Genomic DNA, 20,266 nt, shown 5'->3' on the forward strand with positions numbered 1-20,266 from the left:
ATTTATATGACTTGAACTAACTTTAACACAAAATACATATATGGGGGAGAATTAAGAAAACTCAAAAATGAGGATAAAAATAGAGTCTTGAACCTAATTTCAATATGGTATCAGAGTAAGTGCATGTACATGGACCTCCGCCTAAATTGTGAGTGTATGACCCATGGTTAGTCGTTTCGGATGAAACTTTAATAATCCTAGATTAGAAAGGCGACGACTATATGTTTAAATACTTTAATAAGATGACATGTAGCGGATGATGTGAGAGATAAAAGATGATGGTGAGCCATTTGATGACCGACCGACCAAGAGTGTACATTGTCTCATGTCATGACTACTTTGCAGTTTCATCTATAGGATGAGCCCTGTGTGAATGTTGTCACAAATACTAGCGAAGCATAAGAAATCATTATTCTTTGGATCTTCCCGTGTGATGTATATTTTATTTTGATGTATTGTATGCTTTTTACTTAGATTTTTTGTTTATAACTTTAGTACTTCTATGTTTTTATTTTTACATTTTTTATAATTAAATCATTTTGAATGAATTTTTATTTTTTTATTTTATTTTCAAGTTTTAAAATATTTTAATATTTATTTATTTTTGTATAATAATGGTAGGAAAGGGCAGGCCATCAATAATGGTGCTCCCACCGAATAATAGGAAATGATTTTATGCCCCAAAATGAAAAGACACCCACTTGGTTTCCACCCTGGGTACCATTTAAGAAGCTGCTTGTATGAAAAGAAACGGGAATATATGGGTACAGTGGGACCCCAAAAGAGTTAAGGCATCGTTTGGCTTCTCTACAGGTGAGATCTTGGAAGGCTTTTCAACTTTGAAGTGAGTTAGGAGGTAGGACAAAGTGAACCACTGCTTCACTTTCTATCCTGCAATTCTAAAGCACAAAAGAGAGCAAAAGAGAACAAAACCTTGGCCTGCTCTACAGTGGTTCCGGATTTTCTACCTTTTCTGAGATCTTCTGGCTTGGTTTGCGAGACATGTGGAACCCTTCATGGGTATTAAAGAGCAAAGAGCCAAAGAGAGATGTTTCATGGTTATCTTTACCTGCCTCCAAGATTCATGACCAGCAGCTGAAGTAAGATACAACTTCTCAAGTTTTTAATGTTTTCTTCACTTCATATCTACGAACTGGTTAGTGGATTCTCGTTCCTTTCCATTTTCTGAATGAATACATCACTGTCCAACGAAGGAAAGATATGATCAAAACATGACTTATTGCTTCATTCTTTCAGTTTAGGGGAGACTACTTTGATGGTGACACTTGGAGAGATTAAAAAGGGGAGGTTAAACGAGAGGGATGAGAGCTTAGATGAATGTCTGGTCTATTCGCCAGCCGATGAACTTTATGAGGTGGGACTCTTCTGTCTGTGTTGGGAACACGGGTTGTTTTCGACGCATGAAATATGTTTTGCAGATGCTAAAGGCCATTCAAGGCTTGACCACATGCAAGTTGTTCCACGAAATCGAATCTCATATACTCTTTGTTTTTATGCCTATGTGAGGTTATAACTTATTAACAACTAATGGCCTAATCCATCTCTAGTTGTCCAATTATATTGTCTTATCGGTTTCCCACCATTTCCCAGATCAAGAGAGTGAAAGGAAACACAATAGGAGGGATGTAGGAGAAGAAATAAGTGAACCAGAAGGAGAAACGTGGATGCTAAAGGCCATTCAAGGCTCGACCTCCGGCTGGCCATCAAAGTTGTTCCACGAAATCGAATCTCATATGTTGCTTGTCTTTATGCCAGTGTGAGGTTAAAACTTGCATAATCCATCTCTAGCTGTCTAATTTTACTGTCTTATCAGTTTCCCATCATTTCCGAGATCAACTGAGTGAAAGGAAACACAATAGGAGGCATGTAGGAGAAGAAAGGAGACGAACCAGAAGGAGAAACGTGAATGCTCAAGGCCATTCAAGGCTCGACCACTGGCAAGCCATGCAAGTTGTTCCACGAAATCGAATCTCATATGTTGTTTGTCTTTATGCCAATGTGAGGTAATAACTTATAAACTACTAATGGCTTAATCCATCTCTAGTTGTCCAATTATATTGTCTTATCGATTTCCCACCGTTTCCCAAATCAAGAGAGTGAAAGGAAACACAATAGGAGGGATGTAGGAGAAGAAAGGAGCGAACTAGAAGGAGAAACGCGATTGCTAAAGGTCATTCAAGGCTTGACCACCGGCAGGCCTTCAATGTTGTTCCACAAAATCGAATCTCAAATGTTGTTTGTCTTTATGCCAATGTGAGGTTACAACTTGCATAATCCATCTCTATCTAACCCATTTTATTGTTTTATCGGTTTCCCACTGTTTCCCAGATCAAGAGAGTGAAAGGAAACACAATTGGAGGGATGCACGAGAAGAAAGGAGACGAACCAAAGGAGAAACCCGCATGCTCTAGTGTGTTCAATTTTAACTGGTTGGTTCAGCTGAGTTTTTGTTTTTCCCTTATGCTAACATTTTGCAAATCTATCACATAAAGATTTCTTAGTAACACACTAATAGATTGGCTCACCCTAATGAATGTGAAGTTAGGTTTAAGACCCATCCTAAAATGATTAGCCAATAGGAAGTTTCCTTTCCGACTAATAAACCCCAAGTGTTTGTACTAATCACTAGTCTATATAGGCCTATTCTTTTACTCTCTCCCTTATGTGTATCCCCTCAAAAAAAAAAAAAAAACATAAGAGAACATACACTAACTTTCATAATTACAATTCAATATCATCTGTATAGAAGTCTCGAGTTAAATTAAACTTAGCACAAAGTCTATCATACTTCATAATCGTGCAAGATAAGAACAGGTATTCAAGAAAACCGCAGGAAAGCAAACAAGTCAGGTCTACCCAAAAAATTTGGAAATCCTTGTCTTGGTAGTTTTGCCTTCCCCTAACCAGTGTTGCATGTGGACTCCAATGGCGTCCAAATACAGGCTACACCTCCCATGGAATCCAACTACCTTTCCCTGAGTCGTCGTTGAAGTGAAGAAGGTGCCTCTCTCCTCTCCGAATGGCCCGTACTTTCCTCTGCTTGTGTAGAATGTTAGAGACTTGATTACTTTCTGCGTCTCCACTCTATCCACAGATCCGTAATAGCCACAGATGCAGTTAAGGATCTCATTTGGGTACTCGAATCTGATCTGCAATAATCACAAAAAACCAGAGTTTTGGGTATTGTTCAGGAAGACGTAACGACGAAAAAAAAAAAAAATTGAAATGGTTACCCTATGCGTCGTCTCTCCTGTGCCGCTTCCATGCATTGTAGACTTGACAAATTGCCCAATTTTTTCATACTCTATCTGTATTGATGTTATCCCTTCACTTGATCTTGTCAAGAAAATCTGTCTCACCCCATTATAGACTCCGTCGTCCCAAGGTCTCCCTCCTGATCCACCCCATGGTCCTGGTCCAGACGGAACTGGTTCCGTCATCACACCATGACTGATCTGAAAAGCATGAAAAAACGATCATGTACAGTCACAAGGCAGACCGATTGAAGGTAGCAAGCATTGGATCGATTGGGTTTTGTCTGTCTGGATATATTCACCTCAGCTAGTGTGGCATCAGCCCAGGAGACTGGTGAATTAGGAGGAGGCTGTGGGAGGGTTAGTTTTCCTTCGAGAACGTGAACTCCGATGCTGTCTATATACCATCCTTTCCTCCCATGGAACCCCACGATCATCCCTTCGCATTTGCTGGAAGAGAAGAAAGTTCCCTGTTCCTCTCCATATGGCCCATACTTCTTCTTCGTGGTGTGAAATGTCAGGCTTTTCACTGCAATCGGCCCCATGAAGAGTGTAGTTCCGTAATAGCCTGTTATGTGTGTCAAGATCTCGTAAGGGTAATCGAACACTATCTGCAACAAGAAATCATCTTAGTTTCTGAAGAAGATGATGCTCAGAAGAAGAAGACGCAACAGAGGCGTCGATCAGAGTCCGCTAACCTTGTCTGTTTTAATACCACCTCCCCCGCCATGTTTGCTGCCTCCTAACGCTATCCCATTCTTGTCATACACCACTTTAATGGAGGTGATACCAGCATTTCGGGTTAGAATGATCTGCCGAATGCCTGTGTAGGCTCCATCGTCGAACACCGATCCTCCACTGCCTCCCCAGGGTCCATATTTAACAGGACCTCCATCATTTGAGTTCGTAGGGTAATTTGTTTCGGCCGGCTTCTGTAACACCTGCAATTTTCCGATCCTTGAACGCATGGCAAAAGATACGAATGAACGCTTCGTTCATAGGCCGAGTAAGAACAACTCCTTACCTTGGCTTTTGACTCAGAATCGCTCAGGATTTCACTGTCAGAAGAAGAAGAAGAAGAAGAGGACGCTTGCCTTGACAAGCCCCTCGGACGAAACTTTTTGGTATTCTCCTTCTCTCTTACGGCGACCACTATGTCGTAGCCTTTGCCGGCAGATCCTCGGACGATGTTGTAGCCCATCTTGTTCATCGCCACAGACGGGACTATTGAGCTTGGGTCGTTGAGAGGCTTTATGTGAACTCCAAGGCTGTCGAGATACCAGCCGCAGCGGCCATGAAATCCGACAATCATTCCTCCGGTCACCGGAAGCGAGAAATACGATCCTTGTTGGAAACCAAATGGTCCATACTTTCTCTTGTTGCTTTCAAAGGTGAGTGATCGAACCACGAAGGGGCCTCCGGTTGTTATTGAACCGTAGAACCCATTGATCGAAAGGAGTATCTCGTCTGGGTAGTCAAGCGTAACCTGCTTCAAGGTGAATCCGAGATCCGTGAAATCGATTTCATGAACTTAATCACTTGCAGGGAACAAAGGCAATGGGCTAACCTTATCGGTTCTGGCACCACCAGTGCCGCCATGCCGCTCGGACCAGACGGAGGCGCCTTTCTTGCCTTGGTACTCGATCCGCAATGAGTCAATGGCTGCTCCATGAGATACCACCAGTTGCTTGATCGTCGTGTAGAAACCATCGTCGAACGGACTTCCGCCGCCACCTCCCCAAGGCCCGACCATCACGGGCTTCTTATCATTTCCACGGAAGCTCTGTTACACATTTAATTCGTCAATATTTTCAACCCAAAAACAGACGTAAACGTATCTGGATTAAAAACAAAAAGTACTTGTAGAACAGTGATTAATGTAGCTACCATTTTTGCAGCAAAATAAGGTAGAGAAAACGAAGACTAAGAAGCTCGAGAAAAATAAAACTCCTGAAAAGAAGTGAGAGACATCAAGAGGCCTTTAAAGGAGTCCGTGCGAGAGGAGAGAACGCTGGAGAATCCATCGAAGGGGGCAGTGGGGGAATTAGATTCTATATGAACTTTCCCAAAAGCTATTCTCCCTTTTCCTTTGTCATCAATAGATACAGATGAAGGCAGAAATTCCATTTTACGGATCCAGACCATTCATGGAAAATACGGAGCGTCCATACAAACTGGAAATGGCATCTGCTGTCTTCGAAAACCAGTCAGGTTCCAAAAAAATTCTGGAAGATTAGGAGGTTCTCCGGTATTGAGAGGACAACACATGATTCTCTGGTAAAATGGATTGTGCGTAATCTATATCTATACATAATTGTTGCAGAAAACCTAAGAATACGTGAGAAACGTCTCTTAGAGATAAGATTCGAGTGATCATATGGTGTCAGTCTAACAGCATGATCGAATTGCTTTCTGAAAGTTGTTTTTCGATTTCATTACAGAACTTTCTTTTCTAGTTTGATATTGAAAGCTTCTGTTTCTTTAGCTGCTAGGGCTATCAATCTTTCAATCTTCATGGGATCTCATTGCTTTCTCTTCCACCATCCAAGATCAACAAAATAACCATCAAAATGAACAAATTGAAATTGAAGGGACAAGTAACAAATCAAACATAGTTTATGGTGAAAAACTCCCACAAAGACAAAAGATTCCTTACCAAAAACCAAATACAGTAATCATACAATAAAAAAGGGAAAAGACTAAAGAATAAATATAAAATATGAGAAATTTTTATGAAAAAATTAAATTGAAGATGAAAAGAACAAAATGCACAAACCAATTTTACGTGGTTCAGCCCTAAGAGACTACCGCCTACAAAAGTGGACGGAACCACTCTGATACCCACCCCGCCAATTCTTGACTGCCACGAGACATGGCATGCCCAACTTTGATACCATGACAATGGTTAGCCAATACTATCCAACAGACCTATCTGTAAGGTGCAGAAAGTTACCGCCTACAAGAGTGGACGGAACCACTCTGACACCCACCCCGCCCATTCTGGAGCCGCCTCTCATGGGATTCGAACGTGGGACGTGGCGTGCCTGACTCTGATACCATGACAACGGCTAGCTAATACACCCCTAATAGACCGATTCGTTAGGTACGAAAAGCTACCGCCTACAAGAGTGGATGAAACCACTCTGACAATACAAGCCAATTTATAGACTAAAGAATAATTATTTAATTCATAAATTGAGGATTCAAATTTTCTTAATTTAAGAAATAAAAAAATAATCAAGATTTTCTCTTGATTTTAGGAAATCATGACAAATCAATCTCTTGATTGATTTACCATTAATTTCCTAAATTACTACATAATTTAATTCCAAAATTTTAATTTCTCTCTTAACAAAATAAGAATTAAAAAAATCCAACAAGGTTACCTTAGAAAGTAAATTTGTCTTTCCATGTAAAATAAATTTTGAATTCTTCAAAATAAACTAGATCAGAAGAGAGCAACCAAAATATATTGCGACATAATTGATCACTATATCTAGAAGAATTTGAGAAAATGATGCATTCCAATCATACAATAAAAAAGGGAAAAACTAAAGGATAAAGAGTAAAGACAAAAAGTACAATAAGATCAAACTTCTCAAATGTTTAAAATATGAAGATTTGGTCAAAGGATCGATCAAAAGTCAAAATTGGGGTTTCGATCATATTCAGAGTTAATTACAGAGATCAAGGCCCGAGCGACGATCAAGAAGAAGGGGATTGTGCAGGGTATGATCAAGATGAAATAAAAAGAGAATGCCACCTAAATATCACCTAAGCACTATATAAGCAACAAGGTGACACAAAAATTGACAGATGGTGGTGAAACATGGGTGACATGTGGCATTAAAGGAGAATGCAACATAAGGTAAGGTGTTATATCCTCATGAAATGAATAAATGAATTGTACCATGTGACCTTCTCTCTTGTAGGAGAAGGAGAATATTAGGAAGAGAAAAAGGTGGGACGATGGAACCAACTTTACCACCCTATAAATAGATGCCCATCTTATAAATAGACATCCATTATAAACTTTAGTCCAAAGCCCCATCATATTCGTAGCAATAAGCAATTTCTTTGAGTCTGTGTTCCCTACACCTTCAATTTCAAATTAGTCCAAAGCCCCATCGTATTCGTAGGATTGTCGTAACTGTGTTGCAATGCTTGAAGTCACTACATGTAGTGAAAGGCTAGCAATGGCTAAAGTCATGGCTAGTCATGGTTGCAGGATCAGCATATTCTGTTTCAAATAAACCCACGTGCCCCGCCCCCCGGGTTAGTTTCCGGATAAGCATACTGCCACATGGCCACCACGCAAGCCACGGAGACCCCACCTTGGGCCCCGTTTCTGATTTTCTCCCGTCCACCTCTTCACTCCCTCAATCCTTCCTTCTTCGCTCCGGCTCCAAAAGAAATCCTGTCTGACAGTAAACAACAGTTCTCCTTGCTCATCTTCTCCTATCCACAAATTTTCCTCTCCCGTCCTTAGTCACTCCCCTGCAATCACTCCGCCCGAGAAACGAGTTTCTCTATTTAGATTATTTTGTGTCTCTCTCTCTTTCTTTTTCTGAATTATGGTATTTTTCTTGTCGATTCTTCGCTCTTCCTCGCTGAATTGTAGGCGCTATGGTCTCTGAGCTTCCCATCATCTGTGGGAACATGGCGCTCCCTCAGGTTACCCATTCTCCTTTCAGATGCAAAACCCCTCTCTTAAGCCCTCGTAGCCCCAAAAGAGTACTCTACATCAGATCAACTCCCAAAACCCTAATCCCTCGTACCCCCAAAAGGTCCGTCTTACTCCTGCGCTGCTCCGCCTCTTTCCCCTCCGAGCGCCACCATGCCGGCCCGCACGAGTCTAAAGATACTGTCGAGCTCCCGCTTTTCCCGCTCCCCCTTGTTCTCTTCCCGGGCGCTATCCTTCCTCTCCAAATCTTTGAATTCCGCTATCGTATCATGATGCACACACTCCTCCAGACGGACCTGCGCTTCGGCGTAATCTACTCGGACAGCTCCACCGGAACCGCCGACGTCGGATGCGTTGGTGAGGTCGTCAAGCATGAGCGTCTCGTCGACGATCGTTTCTTCCTCATATGCAAAGGCCAGGAGCGGTTCCAGGTACTCGACATTGTCCGCACTAAACCCTATTTGGTGGCCGAGGTTGCCTGGCTCGAGGACCGCCCTTCGCCTGACTCCGACGGAAACCTGAACACGCTTGCCAACGAAGTCGAGACCCACATGAAGGACGTCATTAGGCTTTCCAACAGATTGAACGGGAAGCCCGCAAAAGAGGCACAAGATTTGAGGAGGAATCTGTTTCCGACCCCCTTCTCCTTCTTTGTTGGGAGTACCTTCGAAGGGGCTCCTAGGGAGCAGCAGGCACTGTTGGAATTGGAGGATACCGCCACAAGGTTGAAGAGAGAGAAGGAGACTTTGCGGAACACTCTCAATTATTTGACAGCTGCATCCGCGGTTAAAGATGTTTTCCCCTCTTCTTGATCGGATTGGGAAAGGGAATAATTTGCTAGAAATCTTCTTCTATGAACGGTGAGCGGGCAAGATTTAATGGAGAGATATGAGAAAGGTGAAATCAAAAGATGGAGAGTCATGAATTAGAAGGTGCAAGAGATGGTAACTTTATTTGCCATTGTTATTGATAATTGGCCCCTTTGTACAGTATTTGTATGTGCTTTTCCTTTTTTCTGTTTTGGCTTTTCTGGTTGAAGCTGCTCTATGTTCATGTATTGTTATTAGGCATATCTGTCTACACCTGAGACAACAGCATAGACACCAAATGGTTCACACTTTTTAGTATTACTTTTTGGGTTCTATTCATGGTTAAATGAAGTCTTCCCAATGAAGTTGTTGATTTTTGTTCATTCTCACTACCCTATTTGCTCTAAGAGTATGCAAGCAGTAAATGATATGTTTGAGTAGTATATTACCTTCCGGGGTGCTCATGGGAATTTTTGGTGGAATCTACATTTAGCCAAAGAAAAATGAATCTCCATGTTTATTCATCAAATGAGAGAAGGTGATATTCCATCCTAGGGGGTAGGATTTTAAATACACTAGAGAAAGTTTATGCAGGATGAGTCCACATAATATCGTCCTCCATGTCAACCTATATTTGAGATCGAAATTTAAGGGTCCCCAAGCCCTCCAGTGCATTTTCCACTTAAACACTAAATAAAAAAGCATGTTCTCTAGAGAAAGGAGATCAGTTTGAAATGTTCTCACTCTTTCTTCTGCTCATCTATTACCTCTATGCACTATCATTCTCCCCTTCCCCCCTCCCCTTTTACTATTTTGCTAAAGAAAAAGTAAATTTCTCTAAACTTCTTAACCCTACTTTTTTTTTTTGGAACATTTGATAGTAAACCCAGACAAGCGTCTGACATATAGTTGTTGGTAGTAGATGTCTTCCTGTCTGTGTTTTCTTTTATCATGAGGGATGTGAAAAAGAACTGAGATCCTATTATGAGGATCTTACCAGCATTTTTATGAGCTGTTTTAGCACACTTCAGTGCCAGCTGGCCCTTGTTTTGAAAAGCTTTAGGTTTACTAATCTTATGGTTTAGGGTTTAGGGTTTAGGGTTCAGAGCAGTTGCCAAAAGTTCCTGAGTCTTTATACTCCTGAGTTGGCATTTGCAATGATGTTGACCTGGAGCCCTTATTATTCAGTTTGTTTTTTGTTTCAATTTTTTAATTATTTGGTACTTTTGTAGAGCAAATCATGTAGCTGAAGCAGGGCATCTAAAGTAGCAAAAGGTAATCCTAGAGGTTTCCTATCTCACTTCTTAGATACTTTACGTTTTAAAGCAATAAACTTATTCTCAGCACTTACTGATTCCTCCCATACTTGTGAAGTAAGTTATAATGTCCCGTATAGTTTAGTCATTTATGTGCTTCACCAGTCTTAACGTTAAATTTATTGCTAGACATAGTCTAACTTCCTTGAAAGAGTGACATATATGACAGAGTCATTAGCTTCTCCAAGACATCGATGGAAAGCCCAAGTAAAAGAACCACACGATATAATGAGGGATCTCTTTCCCATCCAATTCTTTTTTTTGTAGAGTATGTCTGCAGGACCCCATAGGAGCTGCAGGGACTCCTGGTATTCGAAAAAAACCTGGACTAGGTTGAAGGGAGCAAAGGAGACTTCCTAGGAACTCTTTCTGTCAAATGATGAATTTATCAGTTATTCATGATTGGTTTGAGAAAGAGAATTGTGATTTGATATTTTCAATGAAGGGTAAGGGGATGAGAAATGGCAAAGTTGGAGAGAAATGAATAGGGTTATGCATAGTATGATAACTTTAAGCTTTGGACAAATAAATTCTTGCAGACTACTTGATTTATGTTTATTGCCATCTCTTTTTGTTTGAAGAGTGTGTCACTAGTTTTAAAACCCACTACTATTCTGATGCTATTTGTTCTCGTGTTTTTGGTTAATATGCTTTATGTGTCAATGAGCTTGAATTTCCCTTATTATCTTTTGTCAGGTGAAACTTACAATTCTTGGTGGTGATCCTTTTGTAAAATTAAGTTAGTATAACCAATGTGATGCTACTTGCCTAACTTATAACTTGTACTGTAGGTTGGCCACATAGCCACATAACAGCCTACTGCACATCTCTGTCTGGCTTCTGGACCGGTGGCTTCCATTGGGATTCAAGCATTTACCATTGTGATGGCTTTTACTTTGGTAACCCTTTCTTTACGCTGTGCTTTTAACTACTTCTAATCCTCCTAAATTACATACCTGAAATAAAATCTATTGTTTGTTCCCAAATGAAGCGACTATCCTCATAACTTATTCTTCAAATTAGAAAAAGATACAAATTCTTCCATTCGAAGTATCATTGTGCATGTAGTTAGCAAAAAATGGGGTTGATCATAATCTCTTGTTCTTTTGATCAACCCCATTAGTTCTTGTACTGCTTTGTTTTCCTTGCCTTTTGGCTTTTAATGTTTTGTTCTTTAAACAAATATTTAGTGCTTGAAATACAAAATAAACAAAGTGGGAGAAGAGGGACTTTCAGGTTGGGAGGCCTTAGTTACTTGCTATACATTATGTGATTCTATTTTATTTAATGACAACCTCCAAATTATGGTCTATAAAGTTGAAATTCTACCAAAAGTCATACCTGATTAACCTATTTGTTAGATGCATGGTTCGGCGACTTGACAGGTTGGCTTATGATTATGGTGAGTTGCTGTGGACTTTAGTCGTAGTGGATAGGGATGACATCGAGTCGAGCTAGAACTTGTATATGTTCGAGTTGAGTTTGATTTGAATACTTCAAACTTGAGTCTAAATTGGAATCGAGTTTGAGTCCAATAATTTTAACAGTTTTTAAGCTCGAACTTGAATTGGGTTCAAGTTCCAACCTATATTCAAAGCTTTGCATAAAATATATGTTAAATAAATTGCAAATAAAATTATGCATAAATTGTACTTAAAATTGGAAATGATCAATGAAAAATGTACATAAAATACTATACATAATCCTTGTAAAAAATTGTTTATACTGACACTACATTAAATTGTTCGTAAACATTACATAATATTATGCATAAACTTTATTCAATAATCAAACACCAAAATTTAAATGAAATATCAATATCAAATTTACAAACAATGAATCCAGTATAAATTTATAAATTCCAACTCTTTACTTTCATGTTAAAAAATAATATGGTAAGTTTTCGTCTACGTGAGCAAAATCTCCACTTATGATAAAAACAAAAGAGGAAAAATTATTATTGTCTGATAAAAAATACTCTTCCACTAATTACTTAATGTAGTGAAAAATATTAAAATTACCAAGATGAAAAATCAACTGATATCATTATCTCCATAAGCATCTTCTCATGTTGCAATCATAAAACAAAAAATTAAATAAGACTAAAAAATTCACTAAAAAATATCATAATAAATAATTATTTAAAAGTAGTTCACCTTTTGGTTTTCTTGATGTGGTGAAGAGTCCTAATCCAATCATCGCCATAAATCAAACTTGAACTATATTCGGCACCAAGGAAGAACGATATAGGTTTATTACTCTACCACCATTATTAAAGGTAGACTCTGAGGTTACTGTATATATGAGAATTGCAAGGATGTTTATTGTCATCTTAGATAATACTTAAAATTTTAAATTATTCACTTGCTACAATTCTAAAATATTAAAATCATATTGTGAAATTTCTTCACAAATATACACACCTTCAAGATAATTTTTCAATTTTGACTTTGGTGAATTCACTAATTCCACTTGTTTCACACAAGTCATTAACTTTGACCAATTTGAACTAGATGGAGAATGTGACCTACGACTTGTAGAAACACTCATAGAGTTAATACTTGAAACAATATTTTTAATATTATACATGGCTATATAATCATCATAAATCTCAAATAAGGTCCATCAAACTAAGTTGGTATTCATTCCAACTTCCACCTCAGAATATATTTTTGAAAAATAGGTGTCAATCAATCTTAATTTGACCCTTGGCTCCAAAATTAAAGCAATAACCATCAACAAATTGTATTCACCCTGTACTTTTCAATTTTCTATTTCATTTTACTAATTATCGTCTTAATGAAAATATTTTTATTTGTATAATGAAAATTCAAAACTTATTTTACCTTATATATATCACGAGGTACAAATTATAAGTAGGGTAGTCACTTATTGATTACATTAAAGATTTTTAAAATTTCACACACCATTTCATCCTTTTTTCATTCATCAAGACTTGGCAAGCAATCATAAATTGGTTCTCTATCTTGAAATATAGGAAATACATATTTGAATTTTAATACAGAACATAACATGTCTTTAAGTAGACTTCCAATGATTTGGACAATCAACAACCAACCTTTTTGCTCCTAATTGTAGTTGATGCACAAATTCAAAATAAGTGGAAAGTCTAGTCTCAAATTGATTAATGAATTTGACACCCTCATGTACATTCTCAACGATATCTTTAATTTCAATAAGACCATCTTGGACTAATAAGTTTAGAATATGAGTTTAACAACACACATTGAATAATTTCCCACCAAAATCGATTTTCTATTTCTTGATAAATCATTTTTTAAAACTCTCATACAAAAATCTTTATATGCAATATATCAACTAAGAAACTAAATACTTTATTTTTAATTTTCTAATCTTTCAAACATTTGTAAATAACATATGTTATGTTAATACCACGACAAAGAGGAGGAACATATACAAAACTCACAACCCATTTTTGTAGCTTTTAATTACTATCAACGAAATATCCAGTAATAATCATGTATTCAACTTTTTGATTTTGGGACTTCCAAATATATGTAGTAAGACTAATCTTATTAATCTCTTTCAATAAAGTTTTTAATTTTTTTCTTTGCCACATACACTTCCAGACAATCCTTAATGATCTTATGACATGTTTTTTTCTACATAATTCACATTTGACATCTTCATTACAAATTTAAATCCCTCCTCTTCTACTATCATGAGCGGATACTTATACATAAGAATCCAATGGGCAATAAACCTTCTTATTTTAACTTGATCATGTTTGTTTCCAAAATCCATAAAATGATGGTCAGATGAACTATTATCAACAATAGACCCCATTGGTTGAAAATTCATGTTTTTTTTTTGCTTTCGTAATGTTATTTATCTACTAGGATAACCACTCATATGTGAAATCACTCCACTACTAATAATACTACTTTGGATTTACAATGAAAACATTGAACCTTTTTTGTACCATTTAGAAGTGAAATTTCTAAATTTTATCCACACATGATACCTTTTTATGTCTTTTTTTACTCTGGATAGAGTCGACTTCTTCCTCGATTTGGGTACTTTCATCTAGGCTCCTTTTAATTGCATTAGTAGTTTGAGAAGGACAATGCTTTGGAAGAATTGAGTCATTATCTATAAATGTCACATGAGCAGAAAATGTTGACATTCCTATTAGTTACTTCTATAAAAATAAAATAAAAAGAAAAAATAAAAATAAAAATAGCAATCCAAACAATAAAGACAATTCCATATTATGTTGTCTTTTCTTTGTCTATTCCATACAAACACTATTTACTGAAACCATGCATGTCAAAATAGATAGCTTCCTAGTATTTCTTGTTAGACCTCTAGATCCTTGTACATCCCTAGAATTTCCCAAATGATTAAAATGTTCCTATGTGATAATGTACCCTAAATGTTTTGCATTTCTAACTACAGTCAAAGTATGGGTTGTTCATAATCTGTGTTAACCAATGTTTATGAAGTATATGCATAACCTTTGTATTTCTAACTTCTTTAGCTATTTTCATTCTAACTAGTTCATCTGCTACTAACTAGTTCTCTAGGTGCTAGGTTTTTCAATCAGATATGTGAAATCCAATATTTGGAGGCCGCAGGCAGCAACCATAGCTAGATACGAACAACAAGATGTTCATGAGTTTTTCATTTCAATGCTCCATCTTGGAACCCAGGTAATCTCTACGCCAAGTAAATTTGGTTGACAGAGAAGCCACAGGAATCGTCTGATGGTGATGGTCATCTCAGAAGAGAAAAGAAATAGCAGAGTTTAGAGGAGATGTAGTCTTGGAACTGATAGGGTAAGAAGTCACGGGCGGTTGTCCGCAGGAGCATAACAGAGGCAGCGACGGACGCTGGCAATCGATAACACGGATTTAGTTGAGGCCATTGATGGTGAGCAGAACACAAACGGGCTATGACGATTGATCCAAGTGAGAGGCAATGAGGACGCGACCGTGGATTGGTCTTGATAGAAATAATTCAGAGTAGAAGGGACGGAAGGAGGTGCTCCTCCTGCAAGCTTTGCAAAGAGTAGTGCAGAAGCTTGAGATCTTGTCTCCCTCCACTCGGCAGCTTCTGTACCCATCTTCCATAGAGAAGTCAAATCTACAAACATGCTCTTGGAGAGTAACTACACAGCAAATGTATCAGATTTTGGACCATTAGACTGGTTCTGACAGAAAAAACTCCAATCACTATCCTAGTGCGAGGGACTTTGGGTTATTTGGATCCTGGGTGCATTCAGACAGGCCAGTTAACTGATAAGAGTGATGTCTGTGGTGCTTGTCGAGCTGCTAACAGGGAGAGATGCCACTCTGTTTCAAGAGGTCCCAAGAAGAGAGAAGTCTTTCGAAGTACTTCCCTTTCTGCCATGAAAAATGACCAGCCCTTTCAAATTGTTGGGTCCAGGGCTTTAGAGGAAGGAGAAACATCCGGTGGACAAGAATAAAAGCACATCTAGCATAAAGAGATTCATAAACACGTCTCACAGGTGAGGTTTAGCTATAATGACAAAATATGAGTGGGAGATTTAAACATATAGCCTCCTACATTGGTAAAATATGTCAGTTGTTTCTAGCCAAGCAGTTGAGTTTGCAAATGGAAAACTATGTAAGGTCGTTTTTGTTGCAAAATGTATAACCCACGCTTTAAGGCAACATTTTTTTTTTTCAATTTGGAGTAGGGAATTTCCAAGAACACTCAGTAGCAAACATATCAGTTAAATATTTTTGGTAATCTAAACAGGAAAGAGTGCATATAAAGCTTTGTTATGGCAGAAAATACCATGACAGAACAGTAGACGAAGCTCAAAAACTTCTTAGACCATGTTACTGCAAACATGAATATCTGATAAAATAGATACAAACGAACCAGCGCTTAGACAAGCACATTTGGCAGCATTGACCAATAGCTCACTGGCGAAAATGGTCTTCAGTCCTAGCCTTTGACACATGTTCAAAGCTTCCCAACTATTCACTACCACCCACAACAAGAACCTTCATCGTGCAGCAATTCAAGTGCATTCCATGGTAATTTCCAGCCAAATGATTCTGATCATTTGTATGCAAATATCATCTTTGAACAACATTTTTAGCTCTTTAGGAAAGCCTTCAGAGAAAAAGGGGGAGGTGCATCCTGCCAGTCATGATTAAAAGGTAAGAACTCCAGTTTAGTTCAGAGCAACAACCTTTACGATCCTCAACAAGATTCTCTTTATGAAGCTGGTCAAGCTCGCAAACATGCAGATGAGAAGGAATTTATAAAACATGTGAATGACATTTAACTGTAAGGTTTTTCCAGCAATGGAAGAAAACAATTGCCTGATAAAAAGAAGGAATGGAATGAACAACAAAAGAATGCAGCTTTTGATGCCCCCAGATGACAAAGAAGATGGTCAACTAAAACAATAGTCTTAAGTTCATGAACGATAAAAAGAAAAGCAATCAAATTATTAACCTTGCCAATCTCTTGATGCAAGTATTGCCTGACCAATGTGGCTTGCTGAATCAATCTTTCCATGGATGAATAATTTGGCAGATTTGCATGTGCTGTCAACAATCACATAAATGGAGCAGAGGAAAAGCATCGAAGATGAGATTTTATATGTGAAAAGATCAGGGACGGATTAGAATGGTTAAACTTGGAAAAGAACATTCTGTGACAGTAAAAAACGAAAACTTACAAAGAATTGCTCTATTCAAACTATCCGCTACATTTTGGCGATACTCCAGGCTTAGCAAATGAAACATTGGGGACTTTTCTGGCTCTTCGTAAGCTAACAGAGCCATAAAATCCTGAGAGTGCAGAACATGTTGGTTAGTTACCTCCAACTTTTCCAAATTGACCAAAAACTTTGCCCATGCCAAAAAAAAAAAAAGCATATAACTAATTCATGTGCTAGTCAGCGGTCTGAAGACATGCACTCTTTGGCATAATTTCTCTTTCTTCTTTCATACGTACAGAAAAAAAGGTTCACACAAATTTCATCAATAAGCATCAAATAATGAATAAAACATATGCAACAACAACATGTAACATGCCAATACAACGAAACAGGCAGGCAAGCAAGTACCTCATGTACTGATTCACAATTATAACTAAAAAAAAAAAGAAAATACTTCAAAGCACTCATCAGATATACCTCAAGCTTCTCAACATATTTCTGCACTTTCCCAAACGGTGTCAGCTTGTTCTGAGCAAACTCCAGAGCTTCTGTGCTGTCATGAAGGTATTAATCATATCAATTAAAGAGCATGCATTCAAAAACTAAAGATAGCAACAAAATTATATACCAATAACCAAAACAAGTTAAGAAAGGGTCCAATAATTTGCTCACCATTTCCTAGAGCAGACAAGCTCAACAAAATGTAGACTCAAAAGATCAAAATGCAAATCCTTGTTATCTTCAAGCAAGTTGTGTGCTAGTTGTTCTGTCAGCTCTATGGCCTTGAGAGCATTGCCCTCCAGTGCAAAATGGAAAATTGCTGATAGATAATCCAGTAAAGAATGTTATCAGACACATGTTGATGGGAAACCTCACTTTCATTTATGAAAGAACTGATGACTGATAGAACGGTTATGACAGTGAATAAAGTAAGCTTCAGGATCACTGCTTGTGCCAAACTTTTGCCAAAAAAATAAAGTTTCAAAGTGGCCATTGAATTATTTTTGGGACATCAATTCCACTTTTACCTTTGCCAGTGAATATGATCTTTGTTCTAAAAAAAGAAAAAACCTCTGGTGTTCCAATTTACACACTCATTAGGTACTGTTGCTCAATCTCAGAGAACAAACAATTGTTTTCCAAGAAAAGTCACAAACTCCTCAAAGGAAATCTGATACCATGAAAGGACATGGAATCACCATGAACTTCTAAAACCATTACATACAAAAAAAGCATCCTATATAAGTATGGATCAGAAGATTGTCATAGGATTCACCCACGTTTTCTTTTCTCCATATCTACAGGATAATCAGGAGGCTGCTTCATCCCTGTAGAACCAATGAATGTCTCTGCAGTCTCTTTGAAACAATTGTGCACAAGATAAGACAGGACTATGTTCCGGACATCATTGTCATTGATTGCCTGTCAATAATGTAAATCATAGATGTCTTTAGTCTTACGAAACAGAAATACCAGCTGAACGTCTAGACCATATCAAACCAAGTAAGCCTACATTAGACCAGTCTAACCATATAAGCAGAACATAATAGAGATGAAGAATATGATAGTTTATGATAGTTTTTAGCGCCAAAGCAAGATAAACTAAAGAATCTGAGTCAATGTACCTAAGCTAAGCCACTTTTGATCCAAACCCAACCTTGGATCACAGTGTGAACACTGATACATAAAAAGATGTAGTGTTGGGCTTTTAAGCAATATTATGTCAGATCCGTATATGATTAGAAACCTTGATATTTTTCCAAGTTTCATTGAACTAATATATTCACGTAGTTATATAGAACATGGATATGCTGGCCCCAAAATCTTAATAAAAAACTTATTATAAGAACATAATCTGTCAAACATAAAATCCGTCGTGGTAACACCATAAAAGAATATAAATAAATAAGCTATCTATAAAACTGCTATAATCTATGAAAAAACTAAGGGGAAGTGAGTTCAATTTTGGTGTTTGGCTAATCTGCTCCATATAGAGCTGCAAGAATGTGTCTAATGCAGTTTCCTAGTTGGGAGAGATAGTTAGCAATGTTAAGACCTAGCTAATAAATCACAAAGATCTAGGTGGGAACTTCCTTTGTTATAGTATTAGTCAAATGTCATTTAGGAACAAAATGCTCTCTACATGTTAACTTAAACCAATTCATTCTGAATGAATGTTGAGAGTTGATCAGTTCCATTTTAAATAATTATTGACAGCTCTCGTATGGAAATTCATTTATTCCTAATGCAACCGCAACTAATAAGAGCAAATCTACTGGAGAGAAAAAAATAAAAACCAAAAAGCAAAACTTTTTTTTTTTTTTTTTGGTTTGTCAAAGTTGCCATTTGCCAACGCCTCCTTGCTGTATTAAACCATGCATTCAAATTAATGTAGGCAGCAAATGATCAAGACCAAAACGACGAAACAAAAAAATAATAAAATCATCCAGGGTGTTGAAATTCAAGCAGAACAACTAGTCAGCTAAGCGAATTCCCACAACATCAGAACCTAAAATGTGTTTTCTCCATCAGCAATGTCCATTTCACATACAGAACTACCAGCGCGAAGGCAACTATTACGCGAGCTTCAAACCAAACTTAAGGAAGCGGCGAAGCCCAAATACAACCTAATAATAAAGCAATTTCTGAAAGACGAGGATTTATTCAAAATCAAACAAACAGAAGCTCCGATAAACAACTTTGCATAGGAATATCGATATAACATAGGTGATGATAAATCGCATACTTGAAATATTTTCAAAATAATGAATAAAAGGCGAGGAGTAAACCGGTTAGAATTAATTGCAGAAAAATGACGAAAATGAGATGTTTAACAATTCTGGTACAAAGTAGAAGTTTTACCACGTGGTCGTACTGCCGAGGATCCAAATCCATCATTTGGAAGACACCCGGTACACACAAAAAAACCTTAATTGCGGTAGGCTATCTGCAGAGACAAAATCGGTATCCGATTTCTGTTTTTTTCCCAAATCAAAGTGGAGTCATGCTATTACTTCTTCGAATTGGAGGCGAGGCCCCATTTTCCGTCATCCGACAAATCAGCAAAAACAAGAGGTATTCACAGCCTTGTGCCCTCTTTTTTCTCTTTCTCAGATTGGCAACGGCACGATTCCTTGGTGAACATCAACGAAGTGTGTCCCTTCCTACCTTTGAAGCTTTCGATAGGGTGTAGCCTTCATATGTAGGATTGTCGGATGCTCGTGTTCGCACAATTGTTTGAATTCTGATTTCTCAGCAGCACTGACCGGAACTTACCGGATTAAAGCATCGCCGTTCGCCATAACATTAATCAAGTACTATAAAGTTGGATTTTCATATAATAAAAAATACAAAATCAGTAATCAATATTTAATGGAGATTAACCTGCGCGAAAAAAAAGTGTTTCAACCTTCAGGATTTGAGATCAATCTGCTACAGAGAAGTTCAGTCGGACCAGTTCACACCAATGGAGAAGACTTTAAGTTGGGGGTCATGAC

The 20,266-nt window shown here is 37.9% G+C and overlaps 3 protein-coding genes across 13 annotated transcripts; 1 reads left to right on the plus strand and 2 right to left on the minus strand.

Moving 5' to 3' along the window:
* Nucleotides 1-2,771: 2,771 nt before the first annotated feature.
* Nucleotides 2,772-5,272, minus strand: LOC137950116 (jacalin-related lectin 3). 2 transcript variants are annotated; one of them, XM_068796495.1, is made up of 7 exons: nt 5,163-5,272; nt 4,843-5,058; nt 4,300-4,761; nt 3,974-4,207; nt 3,578-3,886; nt 3,255-3,476; nt 2,772-3,170 (listed from the first exon to the last, which is right to left on the minus strand). In XM_068796495.1, exons 1-7 carry the CDS (start codon nt 5,163-5,165, stop codon nt 2,874-2,876), a joined length of 1,743 nt encoding a protein of 580 aa, XP_068652596.1. In that variant the 5' UTR covers nt 5,166-5,272; the 3' UTR covers nt 2,772-2,873. The 2 variants fall into 2 exon arrangements, with proteins under 2 accessions (XP_068652596.1, XP_068652595.1); XM_068796494.1 differs by having other exon boundaries at nt 3,974-4,216.
* A 2,419-nt stretch (nt 5,273-7,691) lies between these two features.
* LOC137949946 (uncharacterized) lies at nt 7,692-15,861 on the plus strand. 6 transcript variants are annotated; one of them, XM_068796211.1, is made up of 5 exons: nt 7,692-8,903; nt 10,001-10,043; nt 10,876-10,983; nt 14,645-14,778; nt 14,852-15,861. In XM_068796211.1, the coding sequence occupies exon 1, from the start codon at nt 7,902-7,904 to the stop codon at nt 8,769-8,771; it is 870 nt and encodes a 289-aa protein (XP_068652312.1). In that variant the 5' UTR covers nt 7,692-7,901; the 3' UTR covers nt 8,772-8,903; nt 10,001-10,043; nt 10,876-10,983; nt 14,645-14,778; nt 14,852-15,861. The 6 variants fall into 6 exon arrangements, 5 of the variants coding, with proteins under 5 accessions (XP_068652312.1, XP_068652309.1, XP_068652310.1 ...); XM_068796208.1 differs by having other exon boundaries at nt 14,645-15,861; XM_068796209.1 differs by having other exon boundaries at nt 14,704-15,861.
* A 41-nt stretch (nt 15,862-15,902) lies between these two features.
* On the minus strand, nt 15,903-20,217 carry LOC137949947 (uncharacterized). Of its 5 annotated transcripts, none has more exons than XM_068796216.1 (8): nt 20,154-20,217; nt 19,632-20,040; nt 18,050-18,191; nt 17,442-17,589; nt 17,247-17,322; nt 16,788-16,899; nt 16,562-16,653; nt 15,903-16,240 (listed from the first exon to the last, which is right to left on the minus strand). In XM_068796216.1, the coding sequence occupies exons 2-8, from the start codon at nt 19,665-19,667 to the stop codon at nt 16,196-16,198; spliced, it is 651 nt and encodes a 216-aa protein (XP_068652317.1). In that variant the 5' UTR covers nt 19,668-20,040; nt 20,154-20,217; the 3' UTR covers nt 15,903-16,195. The 5 variants fall into 5 exon arrangements, with proteins under 5 accessions (XP_068652317.1, XP_068652316.1, XP_068652318.1 ...); XM_068796215.1 differs by having other exon boundaries at nt 19,632-20,086; nt 20,179-20,212; XM_068796217.1 differs by having other exon boundaries at nt 20,179-20,192.
* Nucleotides 20,218-20,266: the final 49 nt, after the last annotated feature.

This window comes from Aristolochia californica, unplaced genomic scaffold (genome assembly GCF_029961685.1).
Source record: "Aristolochia californica isolate CCGP_79_NKW_82.1479 unplaced genomic scaffold, dmAriCali1.0.hap1 SCAF_14, whole genome shotgun sequence".
Taxonomy (NCBI): Eukaryota; Viridiplantae; Streptophyta; class Magnoliopsida; order Piperales; family Aristolochiaceae; genus Aristolochia; species Aristolochia californica.

Bases quoted from the DNA above. Each gene is read 5' to 3' on its own strand.
- LOC137950116 (XM_068796494.1), bottom strand. The intron at 4,762-4,842 runs GTTAGCCCATTG...ACCTTGAAGCAG, and splicing joins GTGGTGCCAGAACCGATAAG to GTTACGCTTGACTACCCAGA. The intron at 3,887-3,973 runs GTTAGCGGACTC...TTCTTGTTGCAG, and splicing joins GTGGTATTAAAACAGACAAG to ATAGTGTTCGATTACCCTTA.
- LOC137949946 (XM_068796208.1), top strand. From the start codon at position 7,902: ATGGTCTCTGAGCTTCCCATCATCTGTGGGAACATGGCGCTCCCTCAG.
- LOC137949947 (XM_068796216.1), bottom strand. From the start codon at position 19,667: ATGATGGATTTGGATCCTCGGCAGTACGACCACGTG. The intron at 18,192-19,631 runs GTAAAACTTCTA...CATTATTGACAG, and splicing joins CTCGGCAGTACGACCACGTG to GCAATCAATGACAATGATGT. The intron at 16,900-17,246 runs GTATATCTGATG...CTGCACTCTCAG, and splicing joins AATATGTTGAGAAGCTTGAG to GATTTTATGGCTCTGTTAGC.